Source organism: Hyaena hyaena, unplaced genomic scaffold (genome assembly GCF_003009895.1).
Source record: "Hyaena hyaena isolate Hyena2069 unplaced genomic scaffold, ASM300989v1 scaffold_1022, whole genome shotgun sequence".
NCBI lineage: Eukaryota > Metazoa > Chordata > Mammalia > Carnivora > Hyaenidae > Hyaena > Hyaena hyaena.
The window spans coordinates 205,749-233,727 of record NW_024081656.1 but is presented as its reverse complement, the minus strand read 5'-3'; the positions used below and the strand labels follow the sequence as shown (position 1 = coordinate 233,727).

The window sequence follows — 27,979 nt, the reverse complement described above, 5'->3', positions numbered from 1 at the left end:
TAAGTTGATGAAGCTCTTCTATGTAATGTTGAAATTTCCAGGAATCTAGTTTCACTTAATCCCAAAAAGCACCTGGTTGAAAGTCAGTATTGTACCTTTGGCAAGATCTGGTGAAATCTGTGTTTTGTCTGAAGAACTGTGACTTTGAAGCCCTCATCTTATTCCTCTCCCTACAAACAAGGACTAGACATTTAAATACCAATATTACTGGGCAACTGCTCTCCATCAAGTATCACCAAGTGGGAGGGATTCAGAGAATTCAGCATGTAAGACTTGTCTGATAGCACATTCAGTCTTAATGAAGCTGCTAATGAAAAGGCCCTCTCTCTTTCTTATGTATGATGGTCCTAAACAAGTCAAAATATCCTTCAACATGCTATGACATGTCAGGGCATCTGCAAATATTCCACATGACTGCAAAATGTCCCTGGCCCTATCCACATTTACTAGTGCTGTGACCTCCCACCCTACCAGGCCCCTTGGTCACTGAGCCACACCTGAGGACTGTGCATTAGATACTGGCCGTGTGCCTGGCATCACGCTGTGTGCTCCAGAAGTGCATGTGCATCCAGCATGTTCCTCCCTTCACATGATGTACATCTATCCAGGAATTACCTCTAGCCTCTACCTGTCCCCGGAAACCATCGCCTGAAATCCTACATCTAAAATCACCTTGTCCAACGGTGAGCCGCCATCTTCTTTGAGGGCTGGGTTCTAAGGCAGTGCTTATTGTGGGAGCTACAACCAGCCACATTTTTCTCTGGGCATCCCTGAAGCCATGCCAGAGTCCCCCATTCTGTGAGGAAGCCTCCATGGCTAACTTTTCCTCTAGCTTCAGAAGTGATGGCTGTTTCTAAGGCTGAGCACCAGGAGAAGAAGTTGGCATCCACTTAGGGATCATGTTGTTCAAAACGTACGTATCTTTAAAAAGCAGATACACACTTGGTGAGGTGAGGTATCAGTGTTATCAGATAAATGTGGGAGCCAAGAATGACTAAGGGAACATGGAGTGACATGTCATGCTCCCCCAATGGTACATGCTCCCTGGATACAGCTGAAGACACAGATGTCATTGGTCTTCTCTTTCTTTTTGCCAAGTGTTATGGTTAGTTCAATTCCAGGAAATTAAATATACAAAATAGATAAAGTATGGCAGACTTGGTCTGAGTCGTCTCACGCACTTAGAGTAATGCCACTGGCTGCTAATGGGACAGGACAGCGCCTCTGTGATACCCCTGGGTAACACCCTCTCTGACTGGCCTTTTTCCTGTGAAAATCCCACCATTCCGGTGTGACAGAGATGACCAACTGCTAACCTGCTGACTGGTGCCCACTAGAGGAACTATTAAAAACATGGATTACCACACCACATCCTTAGACATTTTGATTCTGTAGGTATGGGATAGAGTACAAGTGTCCAGAATTTAAAAGCTCTCCCCAGGGAATTCAAACTGGCTAATAGCTTGAGGAGTCTCTGGATTTAGGCACTCAGAGACACCAAAAATGTTAATATCCATCATCGATATTAACCCTAACATATGGGTTCAGCAAATAAATAAATGTCAACTTGGAATGCAAAGAAGGAATTAGAATAGAGAACAAGCTTTGACATGGGTGGGTAACAGTCCTGGGAGATGGAGAGAAGCTTCTGGGTGATAAGGAAGGTAATGAGGGTGGTGAAGGAGGAACCAGAGAAACACAGAAACATCCAAGAGAGGACTAGGTGGCCACGATGGCCAACTTCACCATCTGTAGACGCCGGACTCACCAAGCGGCTATGGCTCCATGGAAAACAGAAGTGCTGCCCAATATGGATGAAGCACGCTTCTCAATGAATCTTTCAACTGAACACATTGACCATCTTTCTCTCCTCCCAAAGGTTTCATTTTGAAAACAAGCAAAGCCATAATATTTGGTTTGGGCAACCAAAAACTACAAGCCTGAGAAACAGTAAGTCATTATGAGATTAAGTCTCGATGGGGCACCTATCTCTGGACAAGCTGGGGGTTACAGCACTTCACAGACTCTCCGTGGAACGTGCTGCATGGCATCACCGTCAACTTACCTTCCGATCTGGCCAATTGTACTTCGCAAAGATAGTATCATAGGTGTCCACTGCCCCGTCTGTGATGAGCATGATGGCCTGGCTGCAGATGCTTCCTTGCCCGGTGTGGTTGAACTGCAGGAAGACATAGATTCAGACTAAAAAACACACCAGACAGTTCTGTACATCTGTGAGACATCAGGGGCATGAGGGCTCTCAAAACAAGAGCTCATTCTGCTTCACCAAAACACAACCTACACCATAAGCTTCTCCCCATGCATTCACCATATTTGCTTTGACAAACTGAAACTCAGTCCAGACTGCAGAGGGGATTTCTGAAAAACACAGGGCGGGAAGTGAGGTGATACAAGCCCCAAAGGCATTGGCCAGTCACTCTTTGGGAGCACATTATATGGGCAGCAGGATATGTCGCAGGCAACATCTCTTAAATCTAAATGAGTCTTGTTTGATGGGTACAGACTGCACTATATAATAAAATCAAGGAGGTTTTGGGTACATAGAGAATAAAGTCAAGAACATGCCAATTCATACTAGAAGCCTACACACCCTTTGTTAGGGTTTGTTTTAAATGTGTACAGGTGCCTGGGTGGCTCAGTGAGCATCCAACTTCAGCTCAGGTCATGATCTCACGGTTTGTGAGTTTGAGCCCCACATCGGGCTCTGTGCTGACAGCTCAGAGCCTGGAGCCTGCCTCAGATTCTGTGTCTCCCTCTCTCTCTGCCCCTCCCCTGCTCATGCTCTTTCTCACTTTCTCAAAAATAAATAAACTTAAACAAACCTTTATGTGTTTGTTAACATGTAACATTACATGTTAGTTTATTACATATCTACTTTGTCACATACTAGTTTATTAACATATTATGCATAGCAGACTGAAATTCCAAGATCATGCCCACTGATGTGCAAGACCCTAAATTTCTTCAACTTTCAGTTTTAGTATTATAAAAGCTCCCAGTCTCTGTGAGTGGAGATAGGGTGATCAGGCTGGTTACCAGAGCCTATTGTCCTTCCCTTGAATCGGGGTTAAAAAACTCCCTTAATGAACGCTGTTAATGCTACAATTCAAAGCAATACATGTCCTTTAAATACCCTAAAATTCCATGACAATGCCGAAGCATGAAAACATACAAAAAGTCATTAACTTTCAGTAGTGAAAACTCCCACGATAAGAGTTGGTAAAGTGTATTCATTAATTCTAAGATTATTTACTAGTGCCCACAGAGAGCTGGGGATAAAACATATAAAAATCCCCTCCTTTGTGTAATTTATATTCTATGTGGAGAGACATATAAAAACAAAGTAAAAAGTAAATTTTGTTATGTGTCGTGTGATCACGGCAATGCTAAGAAACAGCAAAAGATAAAAGAAAGCAAAACATGGGGATAGGAAATGGGGAGGGTGCAAATTTAGAAAAAATAGGGAAGACCTCACCAAGATGGTGACGTATGAGTAACACCTATGGGGGGGAATACCTCAGAGAGGGCAAAGAGCATGTGCAAAGGCACTGAGTGGGCATGTTTGAGCTGTTGACCATGACACTGGGGAAGGACGGAACTCTTCTTAGATTTGCTGCTGGTTCCTAGTGAACCGGAGAGCTAATAAAACATTCAAGTTGAATGTTTAATGTCTAGTCTGTGCACTTAGAATTCTCCTGTGGAGACTGAAGTTGTGACTAGAGAAAACTATAACTAGCTGGATGAATAATGGATAGAAGGATGAATGGAAGGATGGATGGATGGATGGATGGATGGATGGATGGATGGATGGAAGGAAGGAAGGAAGGATAGAGAAGGGGAAGGGTGGGTGGGTGGAGGGATGGATGGTAGAATGATAGATGAATGGATAGATGGATATATGGATGGAGGGAGGGAGAGAGGGATAGAAGGATGGGTAGAGGGATGGATGGTTAGAAGGATCGATGGACAGATGGATAGATGGAGTGTTGGAGGGTTGGAGATGGATAGATGGATGGATAGAAGGATGGAGGGAGGGATGGATGGACAGATTAAAGGAAGGAAAGGAGAGAGGGAAAAGGGAGGGAAGGAAAGAGAGAAGGAAGGAAGGAAGGAAGGAAGGAAGGAAGGAAGGAAGGAAGGAAGGAGGGAGGTAAAAAGAGAAGAAAGGGGGAGGAGAAGGAGAAAGGAAGGATGGACAGAAGGAATTTCTTGGGGCCATACTGTGACAGAGCAAAGCTACCTTTAACTTGCATGGACTGCCATAGTATAGTAAAAAGCACTTAATCCAATCCCAGCACCACAAGCTGTGTGCCTGCGGTAAGTTCTCATTTCAGAGTATCCTTTTCTTCATTTATAAAATGAGACTACCATGCTTACATGGTTGTTACAACATAGGTTAAATGTTCATTATATGCCAGGCGAAAAGTATTAACTTACTTAATCTTGACTAGCTTCTGAGAGAGGTACTATCATTATCACCACTTTATAGGTGAGGAAATTGAGGCATAGAGAGATGAGTTAAATTGCCCAAGGTCACACAGCTACCATCTGTAATGGCCAGGATATAAATCCAGGCAGTCCAGCTCCAGAATCTACTCCCAGATTCAGTCTACTCTATGGCCTCCCAGTAAAGAGATGAAGGTCCTTGTGTAGATGGGAGATACATGGTAGGGCCCTAAAACCACTCATTTCCTTCACCTGCTTCCTCTCTCCACTCTTTCCAGAATTCTAGGGTCACATGACAGTCATCAGGTCCTCCACTCTGAGAGTGCGTGAGTGCTCCTCAAATTTTGTGCCTTAGGCTCACTTTAGTCCTGGCCCTGGCAGCCACTGCTGCAACTCAGACTGGACCAGTGTCCTTGAATGAATGAGCATACATGGCCCATGACGGAATATCATAGAAATTCTTAGGTAACTACTATTACTTGGGAACTAAAGCCATCGCACATAACTGCAGTTCTACTGTCTGTTTCAATATAACTTACTATTCCAGAAACCTCTTGCTCAGGAAGATAAAAATTGCAAATAACTTTATTGCTTATTTTAGGAACATCTTGAAAGGCCCATCAGTTCTTCAGTAGAAACTGTCACAGGACAATTTATACCCTAAGACTCTTGGAAAAAACCCTAACCCCAAAATCTTCTCTCTGCTGCACCCCCCAATCCTAGACTAGAACATTAGGATTCTAACTGAGTCTCAACCAAGCCTCTTCCTTCTCCTCCACTCTCAATGACCAACATCCAACCAGACTTCATAGTCTCCAGTACATGACTTTGTCCCTTCCACTCTGAGACTTTACTAAGATTCTATGGTCATAGTGCATTTTCTTCCTTACTGCAGTAAGAGGAAACACCTCTGCAGTCTTGTCCTACCAACAGGTTGTTCTGGAAATATTCTGGGCAACCTGCATTCAACATAGTCTTCAGATCACTGAGTAAAGCTGGCAGTGGGCCACTGAATAAAGGTGATCCACGTGTCAGTTCAAAGAGGTTGCAAAAGGGGAAAAAAAAATCAAGATACCCTGGGCCTGTTGTTGTTCATGCAACTCATTCGAAAACATCCTGGAAAAACTCCCAAACAAAAGGCAAGGAAGAGTGGGAAATGAAGATATCTGAATGATGCAGACTAGAAGACGGGCTGCCCTGAGCTGTTTATTTAAAAACATCACTTTCCTCTCTGGCTGAGCCCCTGGTATTCTCTGCAGCAATCTGCAGTTGGAGAATTTTGAAGAATGCAATTAACTTCAAATGCTTTGATGAGTAATATCTCTTCTCTGCATATTTGTCTAGAACTTTTTTTTTTGAATAGCGGGAGTGATGAAAGTGTTTTCCATAATAATAACAATGACAAGGGCCTGATGAGAAACTACAATTAGCTCAGTGATTCATCAGTTAGCAGCGAAAATTTCAATGCATCCTGACATTTAGAGCATTTGGTTGTGATTAACAGCCTTTGAAATGTCACCAAATTTTATTTAATTGGCTAAGAAAAATTTTTAAAAGGTAATCACTGCAAAGATCATATTCATCGCCAAAAAAGATAATTGCGGGTGTCACATGACAAGGTAGATGCTAACTACTGTAGCAAACTGGCTCTGTGTTCTTACAGAAACTAATGAATGCAGCCGAGATCAATAGCTGGAAGGGTCTTAGAAGTTTATTTGAATGCTCCTTTCAAAGTCCTTTGTACAACAACTGCAAGCCTTCAAGTCACCCGAGCAAATACTGACGCTAAAATGCAGGTAATTGCAAAACAGAATTAACTTCATATAGTTACAGTAACCTCTGAACCACTCTGAGCCCGGGTATAATCACAATTCCAATTGTGTGTGTGGGTGTGCATGTGTGAGGGAGAGAGACGGACACAGAGAGAGACACAAACACACACAGAATGTGTGTCTGTGTAGTTGAGAAATACCTCCTTACTCCTATTGGCTGGCAAAGGCGGGCACAGTACACAGAAGAGAATTATATCACTTAAAGGTCATATAGATGAAGTGGAAAATAGTGAAAGCTTCATTTTCATGGGAGATTAACCATCTCTGTGTTTTTCAAAATGCTGGCTATTTAAAAGTCCAATGGCAAGAGACAGGATGGAAATGTTCCTCTGTAGGAGATAAACGTGTGCTCAAAATATTGGGCCAACCGTCAATCAGGGATATTTTGTAACATTTCTGGTCCTTCCATTTCTTGCTATCCAGAGTTTACACGGGATGCATTAGGTTTCCTGCCTGGCCAGGCCCCAGATGGTTTTTACAGGTGAAAGCAGAGCAGAGATGTTTGTGGACAGTTTCCCTGGTTCAATAACACTTCTGTCACCATGTGTTGGTGATTTCTCTGGACCTGAGAGGTGCTGGGAAGTTAATAGACCCTGTTGGAGTATACAAACATATTATGCCTGAAGGTGTGCTTGGTGAGCTGTGACTTATATAAGATTCTAACCCTGAGATTCTCACATGATATAAGGAGTTCTTGAGTCAACACATTTGAGTACTAGCATAAATGCATTTTTAAAAGGTCTGTTCCCTGCAGGACTTGAACATGTACAGGTGTGTTGTGAGTCTCTGGTACAAGAGAATGACATCTCCCCACCTCGACAACACCTGTGGTAGAGCATCCTGGCAGACCAGCATCGGCTGGGCATGCAGTGGGCAACACTGGCTTGGAAGTGTCTGGGAACAAAACTGGTAAGTGGACTGGATGGGAAGAGAGAAGTACCAGGGCAAGGGAAAGCAGAGACAGGAAGACAAAGGGAAGAAGACATTCCCAAGGACTTGGGCACAAAGTAGGACCAAAGCATCAAGAGCTCCAGCAGGCTCTAGAAGCCACAGGCAGCCAGGCAGGAGTTGAGGCTGCCCAGTAACTCCATCGTCATTAAGATGACACTTCCCAGCCACCCCAGCCCTGCTGAAAGGGAGGACGGTACTGCTTCTTTGTGCTGAATCCTCAACCCCAGTCCACCAGGGCTCGCTTCGTATGATGTGCACAGCAGTACAGGGCCCCACACTTAGCGTCACATTCTGCTGTCGCTCTTAGGTTCTTAATGACTTCTGAACATTTTCATTTTTCATTTTTTCTGAGTATTTTCTTTTTGCACTGGGCTTCACAAGTTATGGGGCCAGTTATGGGTCTATTCCTATCCCCATTTTACAGAAGATAATAAAGGTGGGGCTAAGCAGAGTTTCCGCAAGTCCTCACAGCAGGCTCTGACCAAGTCTACCTGACTCCAGAGGCCACGAACTTCACATGACAAGCATTCTCTAACTCTTGCTCTTGCTCCTTTACCACTTCTGCCAAAGAGTCAGAAAACAGAAATTCACAGAAGGGCACATTTCCAAACAAGGCACTCACAAGCTCGGAGTGCCTCCCTCTGCTCTAGACCCTAGACTTTTGAGATAAAAAGAGAACCAATTTTATAATTGTGACAAATCCTTTCAATCTGACTTTCAAGAAAGGGCCTGCCGCAGATGCAGAGCTGGCATCTCCAAGCCCTGAGTCAGTGCCTATCCAGGGTTCAAATCAGAACTTAAAGAAGTAGCTTGGCCCTTTGCTCTGACCACCTACATTAGTAAATTATTAATAAGCTGTTAACAGGGCTGCGCTGTCCCAAACCCTGAGTCTTACACAGATGTGAATGACCTGCAGCCAGCAGCCTCATGCAGCCAGGTAGAAGGGAAGAGCCGCAGGTTATGATGTGGCACTTCCCCTCCTTATTTTTCCCTCCTCTGCAGTCTCAACACAGGCTCAGGACCGAAATCTAAATGGCCTTCTGTGTACCAGTCGATATTATTGGTAAAAGAGAGTCTAGAATTAGGGCTTGAGAGGCTAGTGTAGCCGAGTAAGAAAACCCGTTCTGGAGCTGGGCACAACTGATCACCAGGACGAGCCGTTTGATGCCGGGTGGGTGCTCATCTGCAAACCAACACCTGGGGCCCCACAGGGTTGCCTGAAGACTCAGTACAGTTGGGTCTCCGGGCCCCTAGCTGGTCACTCAGCTCCTGCAACAGCTCAGCGTAACTGCTGCTCCATTCAGTGCCTGTTTGCACTCAGTTCCGCCCCGCACCTTTCCCCTGCTTTCCATACTTTCCCGACTCCCCAAGAGTTTGGATGAGGCTCATGCAGAGGAGAACACTAGAGGATGAAGGGGAGGAGCCAAAGCTTTCCTAAGCTGCTTCTCCTTTTCTTCTAATTTGGGGGACTGGGCACTTTCTGGCAATGGCTGCATCTCTCCCTAGGTACCAGCGGCCACAAGACAGGACTCTCCCCTCCCCCAACCTCCGTGACTGTGGCTTTTCCCAGGCAGCCCCTCCATGGCCCCACTTCCATCTGGATGGACACTGGGAGGAGGCCCCAATGGCATCCCTCACTCCTGTTTTCCCTCCTAGAGAGGAGCTGCTTCCTGCTGCTGCTCATCTGAGGATCATTTCACTCTCTGGTTTCTGAGCTTTTCCATCCCCTATGCAACCAATTCTCTGAAGTATATCCCTGCTGTCTAAAACACCTAGAGTGACTGCTATTTTTCTACTTCTTAACATCTTAACCTATCTCCTGTGTCCAAGCCACCAGTATGTGTCACCCAGATAATTTAATGGCCTCCCTGATATTGCCTTTGTTTCTCAATACAGTAGCCAGAGAAATACTGCTAAAACTCAAGTAGGTCATGCCATTCTTTGCTCAGACTCCAGGGACTTTCCATCCCACACAGAACAAGAGCCAAAGTCCCCACCAGGGTCTGGAGGACTCCATGGGGTCTGGCCACTGCTACCTCCATGATCTCATTCCCTGGTGCACTCTCTCTCTCCTGCTCTGCTCCTCACACTGGTCTCTTAGGGTAACTATGCCAAACACCTCTGCCTCAGGGCCTTTGTTCTCCCTCCTCTTGCTGGCAACTTCTGAAGTGACTATTCTCTCACTTCCTTACAGCCTCTACTCTAACCAAGGTCACCTAATCAGAGAGATCATTCCTGACCTCACTGTATAGAGCAGCAAGTCCATACTATGCCGGCACAATGGGGCTCTCTGTAGGACTAGGCACTTCATCTGTCTTTTCCCATTAGATCTGGGGTCAGCAACCTTCTTCTGTAAAGGGCCACACAGTAAATATTTTAGATTTTACGGACCATATGGTCTCTACGGCAAGTAATCAACTCTGCCACTATAATGCAAAAATATCCATAGAAGATACATAATCAGGTGGGCATGAAGCAGTATCTACAAAATGAAGATGCAGGCTGGATTTGACTCATGGGCCATATTTTCCCAACCTTTGCACTGGTCCATTAAGGCAAACACTTTGTGTAGTCTATTCTCTGGTGCATTCCCAGTGTCTGACGTTAAAAAAACATACAACACATACGAGTTATGTAAATGATACAGAACCTGCATTGACAAAGATTGCCATTATTTTCCCACTACTCTTTCAGAGTAATAAGAATACAAAAGTCACATGTTCTTAACACATTTGGTTTGGAGGGGCAGAATCACCAGCCCAACACTCCCCAAAGTTTTTCATGGAGGGTTAACAGGTGCTACTTGAAATACTGATTCTTGTTCCAAAAAGTGAGGGATAGTTAAGAGGCATTCCTTCCTGTAGTACTTACTGGAACCTTGATTATGCAGCTGTGTATTGGGAATCTCCAAGGGGCTGGAAGAAAGGCAAGAATAGGTATGGCACTCCCTAAGCATACGGCACAGTAACACTCCCTAAGTGGTGTTCTGCGGAACATCGTCACAAGCAGGGATTCAGTATGAAACACAATGAGGAATGAGTCTATTCGATGGAGAAGCTGAAAGTTTCTGAGGCAAAATCTGCACTTGAAAGGATATAAGTGTTGGCGGTTTCAGAGCCAACAAACATGGCGGGTGAGTGCCCTGATCAGAGGGCACTATACACTCTGCCCAGCCTTGCTGGCTGGACGTGGTTCCCCAGAGGACCCAAACAGCCACCCTCACCCTCCTACCCGGTGCCTATGGATGCAGCTCAGTGACAGCAGAGGCTAACAATAATGCTGGTCCATGACCAAAACAAACAAACAAACAAACAAACATATATTCTGGACAAAGGAAAGGCAATCAAAGAGGAGCTTACATCACTGAGAATGTTGAAGGCCTCATTCAGAGCTATATCCAGCATTCCAATTCCTTTGGCAAACAGTTTGTCCAGATGCTCCCTGAAGTGCTGAAATGACAAAGTAGAAAATTCATTAGTGTCTGCATGGTACGTGAAATGCCAACCTCGGGTAAACAGGTGCACACAAAGACCAGTGCGTCTCACACCAAAATGGTCACAATGTGTTTTTTTTTTTCCCCTCAGAATTCAAAACATAAGAACGTATTCAATATAAAATTTACCCTCCATATGCATTTTTACCTTTGATCCCATTCTAAGGAAAAATTCATTTAGTTCTGGTGAAAAGTACTTAATTTATCTAAAACTCTTACTTTCCTTTCCAGTTTCATCTCCCACGACTCACTCTATACTCTTCTACCCTCAATGTTTCCACTCCTGATCACTCCTGAGACCGTGGCAATGCTCTCCTCCACCGCGAAGCCACTCTCCATCCATGTCCTGGCCCTCCCGCCACACTTTGTCCCAGCTACTTTTGGGACCTCACCCTCTTCCCACCTAGGAAACTTTCCTAGATGCCCCCTTCTCTGAGATTGTCTTAAAATGCTTCCTCAAGGGGGCGCTTGGGTGGTTCAGTCAGTTAAGTATCTGACTTCGGCTCAGGTCACAATCTCATGGCTCGTGGGTTCAAGCCCTACATTGGGCTCTGTGCTGAGAGCTAAGAGCCTGGAGCCTGCTTCAGGTTCTGTGTCTTCCTCTCTCTCTGCATCCTCTGCTTGCACTCTCTCTCAAAAAATAAACATTAAAAAATTTTTAAAAAGAATGCTTCCTTAGGATCCCATGTTGCACCCCATGCTCAGATATACCTTGCACCTTAGCACTCCAGGTATGTAACTGCCCGGTTAGATTCTGCCCCTACTCAAGACGATGGTATTCCTGAGTCCAGGCATGTCTGGTGGCCTACTCTATCTGCCATGACGACCACATATCTGATATACAAAAGGTGCTCAAACCATCTCTGAAGAGCAAGAATAAAGACTGGGTTACCAGGTAAGAACTGTGGTTATGGCAAGGGAGGCACTGGCTAGAAATCAGAATGGCTTCAAGGAATTCACAAAAATGGAACGAGCATCTTCAGAAACATCCCCAAGGCCCATCTGGCTATGTTGGATCCACAGAAACCCAGCATCAGCTGGAGAGTAAAGGGGCAGAAGGAAGTAAGCCTAGAGCCTGTTATGTTTCTGCTTCTCAACAAAGAGGCAAGACCAGGTCCAGGCACGTGCCCAGGGACATGTGAGCTTGTGGCAAGTCCACTGACCCAAAGCCAGTGTCCACAGTGGCATAGCTGCCTGGCATTATTTTCCAATTGACCTATTCCAAAACCACTGTTGTTCTGCTGAAATGAATTGCTTTCTCCCCAAAGGCATCCACACCCTTGTCTGGTGTGGAGAAACTGGATGGAGGAGTCACCAGGAAGGGAGAGGGGTGGGAAGGGTGTGCTCATGGAAAATGTTGACTGGTGATTTCCTGGCTGAGGAATGACTTTCTTTCTCTTCCATGCCCTGGACCCATCAAAGCCCCAAGCATTCTATCAGCATTCAGATAGTGATATCCACTCATCATGTGTCTGCCTGAGGACCCCAAAACTGATCACAAAATAAGTATAGATCACAGATTGGGGCGCCTGGGTGGCTTAGTCGGTTAAGCGTCCGACTTTCGATTAGGTCATGATCTCACGGTTCGTAGGTTCGAGCCCCGTGTCGGGCTCTGTGCTGACTGCCAGCTCAGAGCCTGGAGCCTGTTTCAGTCTGTGACTCTCTCTCTCTCTGACCCTCCCCTGCTCACGCTGTCTCTCTCTCTCTCTCTCTCCTAGGAATAAATTTTTAAAAAAATTAAAAAAAAAGAAAAGAATAGATCACAGAGACCAATCTTAGGACATGCTGATGGTTCTAAAATGTTATTCTCCCTAGGCCCCCACAGGAAGCATCAGGGGCCACTGGTCGGGGGGGTGGGGGGGGGTTGGCCTGAAGGTTTGCTGGAAAACTAGACTGGGCAGTTTGGGTGGGCTCCTCATGGTGATTTAGCTTTGACACCCAAACCTAACATGAATCAAGGCTCAGTTTGATGCTGTCTGCTCACCCTCACCATATTCATATAACCCACAAGACCCCTTCCCTGGTCCATCCTCTCCTCACAGCTATCATACTCTCATGCTCACCAGAGTAGCCACAATTATGGAAACATGCTTCATGATAGGTCCTTAGCAAATAACATGCAACTGCATCCTCACAACAACCCTGTATGGCTCCATCAACCCACTTTGCAGATGGGAAGAATGAGACTCAGCACTCAGCACTGTACCCAAATTCACACACCTCCTAGCTGCCTGGCCCAGGTTCCACGCAGGTCTGCTTCACCCATTCTAATGCCTCCTTCTTTCTGCCAAACATTTGCTACTTTTTAAATTTTTATTTTATTTTTATGCCAGGTATTGGCGATGAGCTCTTAATATCTAGCACTACAGCTGAGTCTACAGGTAACTATCAAGTGGCTTGGGTGTTGGGACAGAGGAATGCTGAGGGCCAGGGACCCAGATAAACCACAGGGCCAGGAACCAAGCTTTATGCTTCTCTGTTCTTCTTGCTGGATGCACAAGGCCCAGCAAGATTCCAAGCACATGGCATGTCCTTCACAAGTACTCACTGTACAAATCTAAACAGCTAACTGAATCAGAGGAAGCCCCAGTGACCTGGCTGCAGGTGAGCAGGAATGGGTCAAAACAGATCCGTCTGCCTTCTCCAAGAACGGCCGCTTAGGGAATCCTGACTCGTAGGTGACTAATGACCACCAGGAAGGACTTAGGCTCAGCAGGCATCACCTCAGGGTGGTCCCCACACACCCTATAGGACACAGAGTGTCATGACATGCCCATCACACAGCTTGCAGAGAGACTGGGCTTTAACCCACCCCAGGTTCACATTGCTGTGGCTAGATCCTGCCTTCACAAGTTCGTTCTATTCATCTGATGTCATTTCTGTCAAGTGCATTTAATTGTGTTCAGCCACACAAGTTTACACAGCATTGTTTTTTTTTCTTAATAACATAGAGCAACCCCGCTTAATTTTTCTTTAATCCATGTGCGGCTGCATGTCATGTGCAGAAAGACTGCTTCAGGCAATAGTTGCTTTTATTGTCGGACACTTAGAGTAAAATGCAATAACATGTCATGGGATTCCCCTCAATTCAATTTTATAACAAGGTCAATTCTGATTTTCTTTCTGGTATAAATCTGGTCCCTATATTACATGAAAAAAAATATGTCCCCAGGTTAAGGGTTTCCAAATGACATCACAGATGAAGGACTCTCTCTTTGTGTCTCTCTGTCTCATTCCCCTCATGTCTGGACTCTGTTTTCTCCCTACTGTATACCTGGACCAAATCTGCTTCATCATCCTGGACCTCCAATCCTCATTTAATCCTTGGCCCACCTCTCGCCCTACACAAAACCGAGGTTTTGCCTTCCAGGGAACTATCTCCAGTGATGTGGCTCCACTAAGGGCTGCTCTGTCCACTATGGCAGACAAGAGCTCTATGCAGTCATCTACATTACATTTAAATAAAATTACCTAAAATGAAAAACTCCATTGCTTGGGGAAGCTGACTGGCTCAAGGTGGTTAAGCGTCTGACTCTTGATTTCAGCTCATGCCATGATCTCACCGTTGTTAAGATCAAGTCCTGCATTGGGCTCCTCACTGACTATGGAGCCTGCTTAAGATTCTCTCTCTCTCTCTCTCTCTCTCCCTCTGCCCCTCCCCTGCTCTCTCTCTCTCTCATCTCTCTCCCTCCCCCAAAAAACCCCAAACAAACAAACACAACTCAGTTGTTCAGTCCCACCAGCTGCATTTCAAATGCTCAATAGCCCCATGTGGCTAGTGGCTACTGCAGTGGACAGTGATGATCAAAGAACATTTCCATCATTGCATTAAGTTCAACTGGACAGCACTTACCTGGAGACACTTCCTTCCTCCTCACTAAGCCACTGATCAAGAGTGAGTCAGAGGAAACTAAGGCGTATACCCAGTAGATGTGGGTGTTGAATGCCTTTTCAACACCCATTCTTCTGATAATTTCCTTCTCTCCAGTGCCTCATAATTCATATGGTTTGAGTGAGGTTAACATCTCTTTTCCTCCTTCTTATATCAAGGGATAAGCCCATTTATCAGGCTTGACCAATTTGTGAATTCCATCTTGAATTTTACCAGGCACCATCAGGCATGGGCATATGACCCAATCCCTGGGCCTCTACTAAAATGTGGGGAAGAAAACTCTTTCTACTGAGATTACTGACAGGTAGGGAAGAAGGCTATGCTGCCAGCAGCCATCAAGCCTCTGGGCAGGAAGAGCTCACCTTAATCAAGGTAAGAGCCAACAAGGAAAGAGCCCATAATAGAAGAGGTAAGATAGAATCATGTAGTTTGAGTTCCTAGAACCAGGTATGCCTAGCTTTTTCAGATAACTGAGCCAATAAATTTGGTCCTTTGCCTGACCAGACCTAGCTGGATTGGGGCCTCTTAATTGAAAGGAAAGGACCTTAATAATGAAAGGACTTCAATGACCACAACGATCACAATGACTCTGGGTGGAACAATGCCTCCAAAGCCCTGCCCTTGGATTACAAGGATCCCCTTCATTTCCTCCATCCCCAGCCCCCCCTTTTCAATGAGTGGCATTATACTGCATGATGTACCAATGTCCATCGAGTGCTCCTGCCACAGAGAGTAAGGCAATGCACAGCACACTCCTGGTACACATGGACTTACCGGCCATTGTCTGCACTACTCACAAACTGGAGGAATTTGCTAAGGAGGAATCCTAACCACGCGCACTCCAAGGGTGGTGTCTGGAAGGGAAGGAAGTGGCCTGGCCGACTTTTCTGCAGCCTTCTCATCAATACAGATTTTCTCTTCTCTATTCTCAGCACTTGTTGCTCTAAGATTCAAAATGTGTCATGTTTAATGCAATCACATCATAATCATTGTATATAAGCAATTGGTATATAGACCCCATGGACTCTGGAGAGAAAAAAAAAAAACAACTACAATTCAGGAGACTGTGTCAAAGTTCTGGTTGTTCTATTTACCAGCTATGAGGCCCTGAGGTCTCAGCTTTGCTCCCTGTGAAATGGGGACAAGAGAGCTGCTGCACAGTGGGTGGAAGAGTGAGCTCGCATCGGTGCCTCTGAGCGGCAGGCAGAAGCCGGGTGGCCTTAATTCCAAGTCCCACACTGCCACTCACCCTCCCTGAACACCTCAGGAAGGCATTGCCTTCAGCTTCTTCTTTTTTTTTTTAATGTTTATTTATTTTTGAGAGAGAGGGAGAGTGTGAGTGGGGGAGGGACGGGGTAGGGGGGACAGTACAGAGGATCTGAAGCATTCTCTATGTGGACAGCAGAGAAACCAATGCAGGGCTCAAACTGATGAACCATAAGATCATGACCTGAGCCAGAGTCAGATGTTCAACCCACTGGGCCACCCAGGTGCCACCTTCAGCTCACTCTTCACGCAAGGGGTATTGGACTGACTTCTCACTGATATTATAGGAAAGAAGTAATGAAAGAACAGTGATGACAGAAAAATGTGAAACTATCTTAATTTCACATTCACTAAAATAAATATTTGAAAAAAAAAAATCCTACAGAGCTTTAAACTCCAAACACCTTCGATGCCAACTTTCTGGTTTGCAGCGCTGCCATCTAACAGGCCGTGGAAAATGACCTCTTTTGCCCCGTGAAGGGCAGGTTTGATTACATGGAGAAAGACATGCGGTTGATTTCACCAACACCGAGACCCAAGCACCTTCCAGAACCAGCTACAAAGAACAGAAAGTTCAAGAGTGCCCGAGCCAGGAAGACACGCCACAACTGCGTGCCAGAAGGTGGACAGTTTTCGTTATTTTTCTAAATTAAAATAAACAATGTATTGGAAATGGTGACGGTTCCACTTTATTATTAAACTTCAGTAAAGGAGGAGGAGGGTGGCTCTTTATCTTTGCTTCCCGCACTCAGGCAGCATATGCTGCTGCTGCCCAGGAAAAGGCCTTGCTTCCAAAGCAATTAGCACAGCTTTATGCCTGGGGCGATAACCGGGTGTGCCGCAGCCTCAGAGCCCAAGTGCCAGCAGGCCCAGCATGGCTGCTTATCTCCGCAAAACAGTCACAACATCCAGGCCAGCGGAGGGTCCCGGAGAAACAGCCCTCTCCCTCCACCAGCATTTGATTGAGTTGAATCAATGCTTATAGTGCTCTCCGTGATAATAGCAATCATGTTTTCCCTGTTTACATAATTATAATGAATGCTTGGGTCCTCCCAATTAAAATCAGGGGGCTAATATGACAAATGGACATGAGGAGACAAAGCCATGCCCCATTCACAGAGCTGGGGGTCCAGGCTGGGGGGACTTACAGGGAAGGCTAACCACCACCAATCCACGATGCCTATCAAAGCCCCTGGCATTCAGCAGACCTGAATTTTACACCTGCCAGCTGTGGAGGAGGTCACTGCATCACCCCAGCCATGGCTTTAACATTGTCTCAGCCAATTCCTCCAATGGCAGCCAACACAGGCCCAATGACAACTGTATGCTGGGCACCATGTGTTTTTTGTGCATTATTTCGCCTGATCCTCCTAATATCCCTAAAAGGTACTATCGGTTTCCTGTTGTAACTATCAGCAAATGGAGTCCCTGAAAAGTGAAATATTTGCCCAAGACGGCAGAGCAAGCAGGAGGAAAGGGAGCCTCAGAATGTGGAGCCCCATATCTGAAACCCTGAGCAACACAGCCCCTCCCTACGCTGAGAGGTCATCCTGAGAGGATGTAGGGATGGTCCCTACATCCCTGACCAAGTACAGTCCTCAGAGGTGGACATGTGCAAAGCCACGATCCCATTCAGAGCTGGCTCCATGGGCATGTGACGTAGGCAGCCACCTCAGGGTCCCGTGCCTGGTTTAATGCTTTGCCATCACTGTCTTGAAATTCTTAATGATTTTCCTTTTGAATTTGTGACTTGTGAATGAAATCCCAGGGACTAAGATCATGTGTGTGAGCAGAGCAGGTATGGGAAGCATGTGCATGCCCAATGCCCTTTGCTGCCCGTTCACACCTAGCATCCACGATGGCCAGGAGCCCAGAATCCTGGGAGACGGCTACAGTGCAGGTCTTTATCAAACGTGCTTGACCTTATTAGGTTACTTAGCACAGTGCTGTCAGGTGGCTTAAGGTGCTTGTTTATTGACAAACTAAATTAAGAAGCTAAAAGTGAGGGTACCCTGTACAGGCTCTCCCACTGTCAGCTCTAGCAGTAATAGACAGGGTGCCCCTTTGCCCTCTAAAATAGGGACATGGTTCTCATCAGTTACATCAGCCTGAACAGGTAAGCAAAGACTGTCACATTCTGATGTCAGACTCCTCATTGACATCTCTGTGGTCCTTGCCACTGAGCTCCAAACACAAACCACAGAGGCCTATTGGTCAGAGACCCAGAAGGCATCCACACCTGACTTGTGACCTGACTAGGATACTAGACAAGAGGATTTAGCACAGATATGGACTCTTCATCCTAATTCCCTTTGACAACACCCTTTGCACTCCGTCCCTGAGATGATCTTCCTAGGCTCCAGCTCAGTCTGAGAAATCCCGTGGATGCATCAATACTGCATCTTTTGGGCACCCCCACGTCAGGGACCAAGAACAGTGTCCACTCAAGACAGTTCACAGGAAAGGCAAACATCTCGTGGCCTTGCTACCTCAAAGCCCGGGCTCCAGTGAATCAAACTGCCATTTGATTCCAGCAGGGAAAGTAGACAGTGACATGGTGTTTCTCAAACATGAAAACAGAACGGCCCAAGAGGCTCGTGGTATTGAAGAGCAGGCCCAGCTGTTTGCAATTTGGGGGAGAAAGTACAGATACTGAGAGAACCTTGTCTGAGCCAGTCCCGGTTTCTCCTTAATGTTGTCTATAACAAATTGAAGTGTCTGCAGATAGCAGCTGTTTAATGCTGATGCCAAATTGGAGACAAGATAGATCTCCCGGACGTGAACAATGGACACTATTTCATACCAGGCAGTCACACGGGCAACAACATCATTTTGAGGGCAAGAGCGGTATGTGTGCCAGGTGAGATGGTGGTGACGAGCCCAGAACTGGCGATTCTCTACAATCAGAAAGCAGCTGAGGTGGAACAGGGGCCTGGAGCAAAACTGTCTGGGGCAAGGCTGTGTCCAGGATGACTCACTGCTGTATCGTGTTAGTTCACCATCCTCTTTGTTAGCATTTGAGGGAACCTGCTCAGGGCACCCCTGAGAGACTGAGGAAAGCCACAGCCCAAATGCTACTTGGACAGAAATGCCTGCTTTGTGTCTCCATGTGGTGCAATGGTGTGTGTATAAACAGTAGGCCTCATCCTCACATCTTTCTGACATTTCTGAAGGTCCAAGTTCATCCTCTATAAACTTTATGAAAACCTTGATTTGACTCAGCTTTGCTTCTTGGGGGAAGAATGCTTGCAGCAGTTTCAGTGTGTGAGAGCAGACAGAAGTCATAGTTCCAGTTCATTCCAAACACAGTGCCAAGCTCCATGGAAGCTATGACTCTGAAGAGATGTGTATTTATAGGCAGCATCTAGGGAGAATGGAATGCAGATGTGGCCCTGGGGATGCTGAGGGCTCATCTTCACCAAACCGTCCCCTCCTGGTCAGGCTGACAGTCCTGTGCACACAGATGCAAAGCCACAGCCCAGAGTGGAAGGTGACAGATGCCGAGGCCACACATCTGGAATCACAGCCCAGGGGACAGTGACGGATGTGCCCTGACCCACCCCAAGCTCGTCCGTTCAGTGACCACAACTAATCATTTCTGGGACAGCCTGGCAATGACATGTGACCCCATGAGACAACTACAGGAAACTTTTTTCTATAGAATCACTTGGAAGATTTCCATAGCTTTGAAAAACTTGTACTCAATTAAAATGTATTTGTTTCAATGATCTCTTTAATTTGCCAAATTAATTGCATATGGATATCAAACTTGTCTGAATGGAAATCTGTGAATCAACAAATACTCTGTATGACATTGTGACCTTTTTTACTTTTCAGGGATGTATTGACATTTGACCAGTCCCCTACTGATGAAAATTTAGTTTTTCAGGGCCTTATTATTTCCAACACAACTACACATACCACAGTGTAAACAATGCATATGTGTATAGTAATACCAGTATAACAACTCACAGAAAGGAAGTCATTAGGTCACTAATTCCTTCATTTACACCATGCAGGGCTACAATGAGAATTTAATGAGATAATCAGACAAAGTGCTTAATATTTGCATACTAAGCAGTCAATAAAGGTTAGGTCATATGAGTAGGGCACCAATGGCCACTGTATTTTGAGACTATGAAAGTATCGAAATCAACATTCTAAAAGCAAAAACAAAAACTCCCTACAAGTGTACCTATAGCAAAAGGAAAGTCATTGACTCCTATCAGGGGAAGACCAGGCACAAGGACTCAACGATGCACTGCAGGCTGGGCCTCCTGTGTCTATCTCTAGAAACCACCTGACTTCGTTCTACAACCTGACTCTTGACCACACAGCTGCCTATGTCACTGGTGTCACATTCTCCTGGCTCAGTCTGCCCAGTGGCCAGAGCTAAGGTTGCCAGATAAAAACAAAATGCTCAATCAACTTGGAATTTCAGATAAGCAACAAATAATATGCTAGAAATGTATCCAATGTTTATCTGAATCTCAAAGTTAAGTGGATGCTTTGTTTATTTGCTTTGCTAAATCTGGCACCATGACACCAGACCGATTTCCACAATATTTTTTATCAGAAAAGTCCCCAGAAACACACTGGTTAGGTTATGTGTCTGGGGCTGAGCCAATGAGGTGGCCAGAGAATGGGACCATTGACTTACCCAGGTATGGAACATATGCCCATTTCTGAACTTGGGGTTGTGGAAGCAAGAGCTGGGGAAAGTCCTACCTAAATTTCACCAAACGGGTTTGGTAAAGACAGAGGGATTTCACTGAGAGGAGGGAGGAGAGGTTTTGGGCAGATAAGAACTGCAGCACAGGGAATGGAAAAGCAGCTTGTGGGAGAGGTGTGGCCCTTCACTGGCTTAGTCCACATTCTCAATGTACTGATAGGGCCAGGGAAGCAAAGATGTGCATAACGTGTGTGTGTGCGTGCATGTGCACAAGCACATGCACGCACACACACACACACACACACACACACAGTTTCCACAGTGAGCAAGGTCTTTATTTGCAGCATATTAACAAGAAACACATGTAGAGAGGAGATAAGAAACAAATGGTAGCTTTTCCAGAGAAAAATCACAAAATGCCTCTAAAAAGTTAAAGGATTTCTAGAAAATAGGTGGTCCTGTAAATGGTTTGAAGTCTAGCAGAAAGAATGCCTGAGATAGAAGAAAAGATATTATTGCTGATAACTAGTATTTATTGGGTGCTTTCTACACACCAGCCTTTGCTTGAGCACTCATGAGTAGTGTGTCCTTCAAGCCTCACGACAACCCCCAAGAGACACTGAATTCTCATTGCCCTCATTTTATAAATGGAGAAACAGATTCAGATGGTTCACATCATTTGACAAGATCTCACAGCGAATAAATGTCAGGGCTGACATTTAAATCTAAGCATTCTAACTTTAAAATATATACTTACCCCCAACCCCCAAAAAAACTTTTTTATTATAAAATTTTCAATTGTGAACTCATGATGAATCCTATTTTATCAATATCCCACCACCACTTTCCTCTATCTTCTTTATGGGAGCCATCTCCAAGATGGCCTCCAATGACCCTCCACCCCTCCTGATAGTCACAGTCCTACATGGGGTCCTACAGGGTTGCTGCACTGTGACTCAGAGTTGGGCTCTGTGACCAAGAGAATACAGTAGTGATGATATGCCACCTGCAGGGTTAGGGTGTAAATGACACTATGGCTTCCGTCACAGTTGCTTTCCCAATCTCTGTTGGATAATTCACTCTAGAGAGGCAAACTGCTTTGATAGAAACAGCCCTATGGATTGCCCACTGAAACAAGCTTCCAACCAACAGCTATAAAAGAACTGAGATCTCTTCCCAACAACCACATAAATGAGTTTAGAAGTAGATCTTCCAGGGGCGCCTGGGTGGCTTAGTCGGTTAAGCGTCCGACTTTCGCTTAGGTCATGATCTCGCGGTTCGTGGGTTCGAGCCCCGCGTCGGGCTCTGTGCTGACTGCCAGCTCAGAGCCTGGAGCCTGTTTCAGTCTGTGACTCCCTCTCTCTCTGACCCTCCCCTGCTCACGCTGTCTCTCTCTCCTGGAAATAAATAAAATATAAAAAAAAAAAAAAAAAAAAAAAGAAGTAGATCTTCCATCCTAGTCAAGCCTCAGATGATCACAGCCCTCAGTCAACATCCTGCATGCAATCTTGTGAGAGACCCTGAGCCAGAACCATCCATCTTCCTTCATCCTCGACCCTCAGAAACTGAGTGAGATTAAACAAATGCTTCTTGTTTTAAGTCGTTAAATTTTGGGGTGATTTGTTCTACAACAACAGATAACTAATACACTTTCATCCAGATTATTGTGAAGTACATCTCAGGCATCATATTATCTCATCTGTGAACATGTCAATATACATCTCTGAAGGAAAAGGACTTTTAAAACAAAAGCCTAATAGTCGTTCCACATTGTGCCAATCAGACCCACAGTTTGAATTAGGATCCAAATAAAGTCCCCATATTGTGCTTTGTTGAGGGGGGTCTCTTAAGTCTCTCATGCTAGAGTTCTCCCTTCATTATTTCTCTCACAGTTTTTCATTAAGGAAACTAAGTTGTTTGTCATGAAGAGTGTCTCAGAATCCACATTTCACTGACTGCCATTCTGAGGTGCCATTTAACATGTTACTCCGTCCCCTATATTTTAGTGAAATGAAGTTTAGATTTAGAGGCTTGATCAGATTCAGGGCTGACTACTTATGGATGGATGGATATATTTACTTCATTTATGCTATTGTTACTTCGCTCAGACAAATGTCTGGTAGTCTTGTGATGTTGACAACCAGTGACGCTCAATGCCTAGATTAATTCACTAGGGGTCACATTTCAGTTCTATCAACTCTTATTATTTATTAAAATTTTCTAGAAATTTCTAGAAAGAAAAGTTTTCCTTCCTGCACTTTATTTTTAGTGTGTGTGTGTGTGTGTGTGTGTGTGTTTGTGTGTGTGTATGAGAGAGAGAGAGAGAAAGTGAGAGCGAGCAAGCGAGCAAGGGAGAGGTGCAGAGGGACAGAGAGAGAATCTCAAACAGGCTCCATGCTCAGGGCAGAGTCTGAGGTGGAGCCCGATCCCATGACCCTGAGATCATGACCTGAGCCCAAATCAAGAGTTGGACACTCAATGGACTGAGCCACCCGGGCGTCCTGCTTCTTGCACCATTTAGCCGACTGAGGAACTGTTTATAGAGGAGTTGGATAAAGGCTTGCTGCTCTTCATTTGTTTATCAGTTTTCAAAATAAAGATTGTACCAAAGGTGACCCTCTTTTTTTTTTTTTTTTTTGAGTATCATTTTGAACTTGTGGTTTTGCTGCCTCATATTTTTTATTACCAGCATGAATTGTAACATACATAATGTGTTTCAATCTGTTAATTTTTCAGGGAGAGATGTTCAATGCACCCCATCTCTGGTCAGTGGAAGCCTCTTCCCTTTAGGGTTGCAACCAAGTCCTTTCACAAGAATTGACAGTTTCCTGCTCTCACAATGGGAAACATATGCCAGGCTCATCTTGTTTATTTTCTGCATCAACCTAGAATCAGTCATTTCTTCAAGGAGATCAATAAAACCCCCTTTCTTAACCACTCATACTCCACAGCATCTGTCTTTTCCTTAGGTAACACCTGGGTAGTGAGAGGGAAGGAAGAACAGAAGAAAAAGCAAAAATGGGCTGCCTGAAGAGTCAGAGAAGGGACAGACACATGAGAAGCTCACGAAGGGCATAAAATCTCACTCCAGTAACATGGGCAGCCCATGATTGAGACTCTTTGAAATGTCACATACTATACCTGATCAATTAAGCAAGAGCAGATCTGGTGTACAAACAGCAATCAGTAAGTAACACCAATGTATGCGTGAGTAACAAGAGCCATCAAGGAAAGGCTTACGGTAGTTTGATGGTACACAACAGAAGCACTGATGAGGGCCCAGAGATTAAGCAGGCAAAGATAAATAGACTAGGACATGGGAATTGTAGGTAGAGAAACCACATATGCCAAGATCCTGTGGCAGGAAGAAACAGAGCACACTTAAATGATTGCAATAAAGTCACTGAGCACAGAGAGGGAAAAGAAACTTGGGTCTGGAGAGCCAGGAAGGGGCCAGACGTGGTAGGAACTTGTAGTCAACATCCGGGACTGTTTTTAATAAATTATTACTTACAGCTTGTTAAGGATCAGGACTCAAAATTAAGATAGAATGACATAATATGGAACAAGAAGCCTTTTCCAAGGACTCCCAGATCAGCAGCAGGGGGTCATGAGAGCAAACCAAAGCACAGACCTCACAGAAGACATGACAGAGCCCCAGGGCCATTCACATACTGAAAAACAAACCGCAGTAATCCACCGGAAATGGACACATGGGTCCTCATCACAGGACATGAGGTCAGCACAGAGCTTTACAGATAACACACATGCTCTCATACCGCATGAAATTTAAGATTCAGTCACCGGGAAGGTGAACAAAATAGCAGAAGAAATCTCTCCAGCAAAGAATTTTAAGACATGTGAATAAAGGAACCTTTTTTTTTTTTTTTTTTTTAGATTCACTGTCATTTTAAGATTAAAGATAGACCTCTTTTAAATATCCAAGTTGTTTTTCCCAAGGAAAATGCCTCTTTTACAAAAGTGCAGTCTACCTGACAGGTAAAAATGCAAATTAATAAACATATATATTATAAGAAACCTTGTGGCTAGAAGTCACAGATCAACAGAATTATCAACTGTGCTAAATTCTACTACTTTGGTCTCTTTACTGGGTACAGACTCAAAATGTTCCTCATTTGTATCCATCTGTGCAGGTCACCCATGCTGCTTGTCTTCATGTCCAGCCACGGAGAAACTGAGGCCACTCCCCGTGTCTGCCAGCCCCAGGGGATGTGGGGGCCCGGCCTCTGCACACAGGTGTCTGAAGATGGCAGGGCTGCACCATGTCCTATCTGCTGCTGGCATGCCAGTCATCTCAGCTGCTCAAAAACCAGGTTCCCCAGGGACATTTGGGTGGCTCAGTTGGTTGGGCATCCGATTTCAGCTCAAGTGTCCAACCTCAGCTCAGGTCATGATCTCACAGTTCATGCGTTCAAGCCCTGCATAGGGCTCTGTGCTAACAGCTCAGAGCCTGGTGTCTGTTTCTGATTATGTGTCTCTCTCTCTTTCTCTCACTCTGCCCCTCCCTTGCTTGTGCTCTGTCTCTCCCTGTCTCTCAAAAATAAACATTAAAAAAAATTTTAATAATCAATCAATCAATCAATCAAAACAGGTTCTCCAAACTGAGGTTTGCTGGAGGGGATGCTGGGTGGGGGGGTATGAGTAAAATGGGTAATCGGTACTAAGGAGAGCACTTATTGGGATGAGCACTGGGTGTTCTACGTTAGTCATGAATCACTAAATTCTATCCCTGAAATCATTATATCACGATATGTTAACTAACTTGGACTTAAGTTTTTTAAAAATAAATTAATTAAAAATTAAGGGGAAAAAAAAAAGGTTCTCTCATGGCAATCAGCCACTGGGCATCCTCACACTAATTAGCTGGCCTCATCCCTTCCCACAGCTGGTCCTCCTCTCTGGCTGTCGGGGTATTTTCTCGGTGACCTGGAGGTTATCTGCTTCTCCTGGTAGACAGTAGGTTTGATGAGTTTAATTTAATCTCTAGTCACCTCTAACTGAAATTAAAGGGACTCTGGGAAGAAAATTATTATTCCCATCAGGTAGAGAAAAATAGCGAAAAATGCTAATCACCTGACATCTGGATACTGTGCTTCACAAATCTAATCAAGCAGGAGCAGAAGTAGGTCTATTATTTGGGGTTCAGGCCTTCTCTGGGCCACCCCGACTTCACCTGCACAAAGTCTATTTGTCCTTTTCCTCTGTTACGTCAGGTCTTTCGGCTGCTTCTGATTCCAGGAGAGCTATAATTACAAGTCCACAGCACAGTGATTAATGTGATGGTGATATAGAAGAGCATCTCCTGGAGAAATCTGGAGAGGGGCCCTGCTGTCCGCTTAGGTCAAGGGTCCTGGCCAGGAAAGATATGGCCATTAATGAAAAGAAGAGATTCTCTTCCAACAGGGAGCTCTTTATGGAAGCCACCTTATCAGCTCTGCAGGTTCTCAGGGTGTGCCCTGCTTCACTCCCTGAGAAGAGCAGAGGAAGGGGAAGGAGGGCAGCTGGGAGAGGGGGCAGGCTGGCATGACCTCAACAAATGGCCAAAACGGTGAGGATGCCAGCATGCTTTCTTTAAACCAGCCCCTTTAATGTGGGTCTTCAGAGACTATGCTACACACTAAGAGTGAGTTAATACAACACCTAATCTTTTAAAAAAGATAAAAGACAAACACCCCTCTAACATTATGTGTGATGAATTCATTTATTTAAAAAAGAAAATGCCACATGACTCAAAGAAGGAATTCTGCCCTAGGCACTGATTTATTTTATTTTATTTTATCTTATTTTTGACTCTTCTCCCTTTGTACCCTGCCAAAACCTGCATGTCATTTTCAGGGTAGCACCATTTCTTACACAAAACCTTCCCTAAGATGGTAATTCTGGCCCAAGTCTACAAAAACTCTTCTAAGTATTCCATCCCTTTTAGAGAAAAGAATAGATGGACACATGCCTCAGGCCTCATCCTTCCATGTTTCCAGTGTTATGGAAACTTCTTTAAGCACAAGAACAGGCATACTAAATTAACAAGCTGGCCTCTCTGGTCAGCACAATAGATGAAATGTGACTTCATTGCTGAATGATTCAAGTCAAAGTGGCATCCTGAGGATCTGAGGACAGAGACAAAAAGACCACCTAGCTAAGGTAGTGCCAAGAATTTACAGAGAGACATTTAAGAACTACTTACTAATGATCTTTCAAATAACTTCTTGAAACCAGAAATACAGTCTGAGAAGTGGTCAACAATTAATCTTCACAGACAACATGATACTCTAAGTGGAAAATCCAAAAGACTTAAGAAATAAATGTTAGAACTGATACATGAATTCAGCAAGAGTGCAGGATATAAAATCAATATACAGAAATCGGTTGCATTTCTACCAATAATGAAGCAGCAGAAAGAGAAATCAAGGAATCAATTCTATTTACAATTGCATTAAAACCCATAAAATACCTAGGAAAAAACTTAACCAGGGAGGTGAAAAATCTATACACTGAAAATGATAGAAAGCTTATGAAAGAAATTGTAGAAGACACACACACAAAAATGGAAACACATTCCATGCCCACAGATTGGGAAAAAAAAAATATTGTTAAGATGTTGATACTACTCAAAGCAATCTACGTATTCAATGCAATCCCTATCAAAATAACACCAGTATTCTTCACAGAGCTAGAACAAACAATCCTAAAATTTGTATGGAACCAGAAAAGACCCCAAATAGCCAAAGCAATCCTAAAAAAGAAAACCAAAGCTAAAAGCATCACAATTTCAGACATCAAGCTGTATTACAAAGCTGTAATCATCAAGACAGTATGGTACTAGCAAAAAAAAAAAAAAGATCAATGGAACAGAACAGAGAACCCAGAAATGGACCCACAAACATATGGCCAACTAATCTTTGACAAAGCAGGAAAGAATATTGAATGGAAAAAAAGAAAGTCCCTTTAGCAAACAGTCTTGGGAAAATTGGACAGCAACAGGTAGAAAAATGAACCTGGACCACTTCCTTATACCATAGACAAAAATAAACTCATAATGGGTGAAAGGCCTAAACATAACAACAAGTCATCAAAATCCTAGAGGAGAAAACAGGCAACAACCTCTTTCACCTTGGCTGTAGCAACTTCTTACCTGACATATTTCTGGAGGTGAGGGAAACAAAAGCAAAATTTAACTACTGGGACCTCCTCAAGATAAAAAGCTTCTACACAGCAAAGGAAACAATCAGCAAAACTAAAAGGCAACTGACAGAATGGGAGAAGATATTTGCAAATAACATACCACATAAAGAGTTAGTATCCAAAATCTATAAAGAACTTAATCAAACTCAACACTCAAAAAACAAATAATCGAATGAATAAATGGGCAAAAGACATGAATAGAC

At 44.5% G+C, this 27,979-nt stretch overlaps 1 protein-coding gene across 1 annotated transcript in view; it reads right to left on the bottom strand.

The window, feature by feature from the left end:
- Positions 1–27,979, bottom strand: part of CACNA2D3 (calcium voltage-gated channel auxiliary subunit alpha2delta 3) — a gene marked incomplete at its 5' end in the record, with an annotated part of 605,771 nt that overhangs the window by 388,964 nt on the left and 188,828 nt on the right. Inside the window, 2 exons of the mRNA XM_039221819.1 lie at positions 2,066–2,179; positions 10,610–10,699. Coding sequence (XP_039077750.1) covers positions 2,066–2,179; positions 10,610–10,699 — 204 coding nt within the window. The remainder of the gene's footprint in view (positions 1–2,065; positions 2,180–10,609; positions 10,700–27,979) is intronic.